General features: G+C 42.3%; 1 protein-coding gene across 2 annotated transcripts in view; it reads right to left on the reverse strand.

Annotated features, from left to right (window-relative positions):
- Window positions 1-3606: 3606 nt before the first annotated feature.
- The window catches only part of LOC143035175 (cytochrome P450 2D20-like), a 31860-nt gene continuing 30466 nt past the window's right edge, over window positions 3607-5000 (reverse strand). For both annotated transcript variants that reach the window (XM_076201842.1, XM_076201841.1), the window contains exon 12: window positions 3607-3868. In XM_076201842.1, coding sequence (XP_076057957.1) covers window positions 3696-3868 — 173 coding nt within the window. In that variant the 3' untranslated portion in view covers window positions 3607-3695. The remainder of the gene's footprint in view (window positions 3869-5000) is intronic.

A 5000-nucleotide genomic window follows, 5' to 3' on the forward strand; every position in this document is an offset into this window, starting at 1 on the left:
AGCAAAACTCAGGACTAAACACCAATTAAGTACCATTGGTTTTTCGCCTCCTGAGCAAATTTTCTTGCTCCTCTTAGAGGAGTTCAACACCAAATCCATCCCAGTCTCAGAAGAATTATCTACATTCAAACACACTCACGTAGTGCTGATCAGCCCAAAGACGCTGTTCCCTCGTTAATATACAAATATACACCCACAAGTATTTCAAGCATAATACAACGATGTACTCTGTATGCCAGAAACTTGCCGTGTCAATGGCATTTCTCTCCTTTCACTAATCAGCCATACGTCAAAGAAAGGTCACACTTGCATTTTAATTGCCAATGATACTAACGCAACCCTCCATCTCACAGTTGATACAAACATGTGCAATTTTGAAGTATATCTCTCAGGCATCAAAGTCATGGAACCGATTCCCTATATATCAAATTGGTATCACAATTTCTGACGTGCTCACAGCACAGGAGCCCATTGACGCATCACATTTCAACCCCATAGACTTCCCTGAGGGCCAAGCAGACTTGCTTGCACTTTGCAACATATTCAGACATACTATTGTCACTCCAGGTGAACCCCTTGGAGTTAGTAATTTCATTCAGTAACATATACACCTTGTAGGCCAGTCATTTTATGGATATACCCACCACAAATTACAATAGTAATGAAACTTGGCATTTTTGCTTCTTTTGACCCATGTAATAACATAGGAAAAGTCAAGGAAATTCGAGGTATTGGAACACATTCATTTCGAGCAACCACTTTTTGAAAGTTATGCACGAAAATACGCTAATAGAAATGGCATATCATTTTTTGTTATAACAGTGCTTTTGTTATTTCTTTCACATTTCTCAAAAGATGTCAATTTTTTTTATCATTAAATAAATAAATTGAGATAATTAACGTCTATTTTCTTTTCAGGTTAACCAGTAGCATGGACGATTGCGTTTTCTGCAGCGAGTCTCTCGGCAACGGCGAACAAACCACGAAATTAGGTGCCAAGGGGTGTGATGGAATAAGCAAGGCAAATGACATACGGCAGGCTGATATCAGTGTCGCACCTGGACAAGTTGTACTAACCAAATGCAGGAAGGATTTCTGCTCCCAACTGTCTATTGAGCGAGACATCAGAAAACGGGGATATGACTGTACTGGTGGTTTCAGCGTCACTGTGCGTGCGCGTCGATCTGCCAGTTCTGCGTTTAACTACAGCGAACACTGTTTGTTCTGTGGAGCACCAGACAAGTACCAGGGCAGACAAAATTTGCATAAACTTATACCAGTCCGAACAATGGACTTCCAGAGGAAGGTTACAGAGAGCTGTGTTGAACGCAATGATGCATGGTCAGAGACAGTAAAGGCTCGAGTAGAATTCGTCCAGGACTTGCATGCCGCTGACGCATTCTATCATAATATATGTAGGATAAACTTCAGAACTGGGAAGCAGATTCCACGCCAGTTCCTTACAGTGCCAAGCAAGCGACCTAAGTATGGCAGACCGGCTGATGACATACGGAATGATGCATTCATAAAAGTCGTAGAGTACCTCAAAGCCAATGACGAGGAACAGACAACGATACCGGATCTCACAGAGAAAATGGGGGAATTTCTTCTTGGAACTGATTGCACACCTTATGGATTCACCTACATGAAGGAATGTATCCAAAAGCACTTTGGTCAGGATATCACCATCGCAGAAATAAATGGCAAAGAGAATGTTGTACCTTTTGCCACAGGGCCTCTGCGATCATTCACGAATTCCATCAAAGGCCAAAGGAGACATCATCTGAAGCTGAGAAGATGAGACTGATTAAGACGGCAGCAAAAGTGATGTAAAATCCGTACAACAGTCGATAGATATGTACCCATGTACAACTGAAATGTCCTCAACAGAAGAAGCCATGTCGTTCCTACCTGAATCACTAAAACGCCTTCTTCAAACACTCCTTGTGGGCCGAGATGCTGATAGAAAAGTCGGTTCTCTAGGGCAAGCTATCATGCAGGCAATTCGGCCCCGAGTGCTGCTGGTACCCTTACAGATAGGGCTGGGTGTACAGATGCACCATCATTTTGCATCAAAGTTCTTGATCGACACGCTTCATGCCCACGGATATTGCAGTTCTTATCGTGAGATACAAAGGTATAAACAAAATGTAGCAGCTGTACAAGGGACAGACATACCAAACAACCAGCCAGAGCAGGTCATCCAATATATGGCGGACAATGTCGATCACAACATCCGTACAATAGATGGCCTCAACACATTCCACGGTATGGAAATGATTGCGTCTGTCATTCCAGGTACCCGGACATCAACAAGAGTGCCATGTGTGTCTGTGACACTGAAGGATGTTGCAGCTGTGGGCCGAATAAACATCCGACATCTGACATCACCTTGCGATGGGCTAGATACTCTGAGGTATGAGGTTCTACAAGATGAGATGGAAAAGGACAGATCTACCAACCTTGACCTCCTCTGGAAGCTGTCCCTCACATTGCGCTCACCACGACCAGCATGGTCTAGCATGATGCAAGCCGTGCACACTGGTGTACATCCAGGTCAGTCTACAGTCTTCCTGCTTCCCATGATCGACATGAACAGCAGTGATCCAACTTGCATCTATTCAACATTGACATTTCTATCTGAGCACGCCAAACAGTACAACGCCTCGTACCCTGCCCCCTACATCAGCATCTGCAAAGCAACATTGCCTACGGGTGTATGTTCAGGTTCAGCAGTGGCAAGGAGTTGGCATGAATGCCAATGGTTGGGGATGGGCTATCCGTGACGAGAGAATGGTTCCCGTTATGACCGAGATGAAGCCTGCTCCAGATTACCTGCTAGATGCCATCCACTGTGGCTGCAATACAGACTGCAGCACCCGACGATGCAGCTGTCGCAAGTACAACCTGGAATGCTCTTCCGCCTGCAGTGAATGCAAAGGACTTCACTGTTCTAATGTGACCTTGCCAGAACTAGAAAGTGATCAAGAAGAAGAATGCGCTCTTGTTGGTCCTGAAGATGAATAAACATTTGTCAATGTGGTCTGGTACATGGAGATGTCTTGGCAACATGATTAGACTTGACTCTCAGTTCATTCAACTCTTGATCCTTGGCCATGGTCATCTTAATTTAGCTAAATGAATGCCGGCGTCGTAATGTAACATGTATACAGTTGTTTGTCTAGAATATACACTGAATTTTTTTTTGCAGATTTTCTCTTAAAACCTCTTAACGATTGCAAAATTTGGGAATGTTCCAATGCTTCGATTTTCCTAGATTTTTAGTATGTCATTCTCCACTAAATCTGACATTGAAAAATGCATGTTTCATTACTATTGCAATTTGTGGTGGGTTCGACCCAATAATGGCGTAGAATGACTGGCCTATTGGTGATAACTCCAAACCAAGACATCATTGAATCATCAATCAGTGAATGAAATTTCCCTCTCTTTGTTGTCCCCAAACACGATGGTTCCTTCCATTCAGTAGTAAACTTCAGGGAATTAAATAAGATCACGATACCAGACAGACACCCCATCCCTGTATTACAGGACCTGTTGCACTCCATCGGTGAGCTTAAAAAAAGGATAGAAGAAAACAAAAAATATTTTTCACTTGATTCATCCTATGACCAGCAACTGTTGGTTATATACTGTACATCGTCTTCTAGAGCCCAAATAAAACTCAGTGTAAATTAGAACCTCTTGTTGGCATACACGTAACTGACAGGAGGCCGATATATAAGCGGGTTATCGGAAGGTAAATCTTTGCTGGCAGCAAGACTGAAGGTGAACTTGTGAAGTAAGCAGGTGAAGATGAGAAAGAGTTCCAGACGGGCCAGGGGCTCTCCAGCGCACTGCCGTCGACCTGTGGGGTAAATAAACATTAATTGTGCTAAACATAAACAATCTTGTACGGTACAGTAATACTACCTTTTCCCTAGTATTTAGGATATGTGGAAAAGGTGGCAGAGAAACGCGGGTTGGAACGAGAACACAATATTCCTGACGTTTCGACTGCAAGTCTTCTTCAGAGTGAAGAGGACTTGTAGTCGAAATGTCTGGAATATAGTGTTCTCGTTCCAACCCGCGCTTCTCTACCACCTTTTCCACTCATCTGTCTTACCTTCTTTTTCAGGATATCTTCGATAGCTTTTGTCAATGTAGTGAACAATAATTACTATGTGTGTTTACCTTACTGTGTTTACTTAATTGTAGTATGGAGAATGCAAGCCACACTCGTGGGATCATATTTCTTATCCTCCAATAAACATAACCTATATTCTAAAACCGTGTATGGTTCTAGCTTGTGCTATGTCACCTAGGCTACTTCAGGTGTTTACCCATTTCTAAGAAAAACTAAATCTTAGTGTGAGTATGTGTCATTCACCATTGTCTTAGATCACGTGTTTGGCTCGTGATAGACAACAATTGCCTTCACAGATAAGAGCTCATATATAGCCCGATCTATGGGTGATGATGTGTGTGTATATACCTAATTTTAGTATACTGAAAAGGAGCAATGCACATTGGGTCCCATCTCCTACTCTCCAATTTATCATACCTACCATCAAGCTTATGTACAATTCCAAGTTATTCTATATCCTTGATCTCTAATTATCATATTTAGATTTCAATTCATGTATCATTCAAGCTTGAGCTATATTACCTTCTACCCTATTCCAAGTGTGTGTGTGTGTGTGTGTGTGTGTGTGTGTGTGTGTGTGTGTGTGTGTGTGTGTGTGTGTGTGTGTGTATGCGCGTGTGTGCATCTTCCTTTCAATAAAATTTTTCATACATTTTGGTAATTTGCCTCTCAGTCTTCCAAAATGCTCCAATTTTTACACAGTTCAACTGTGAGGTACCTTATAAAAAGTATTCCCAAGGACGAAGTACACAGTCTGCCCACCCTACTTTTTTGTAGCACATTAATCACTTCGAGTAAAAGCTTAAAAGGTTCGACACACATGACCTTCCATATTTGAAGCCAAATTAACTGT

This window comes from Oratosquilla oratoria, chromosome 18, assembly GCF_046742065.1.
Source record: "Oratosquilla oratoria isolate Oo_2021 chromosome 18, ASM4674206v1, whole genome shotgun sequence".
Taxonomy (NCBI): Eukaryota; Metazoa; Arthropoda; class Malacostraca; order Stomatopoda; family Squillidae; genus Oratosquilla; species Oratosquilla oratoria.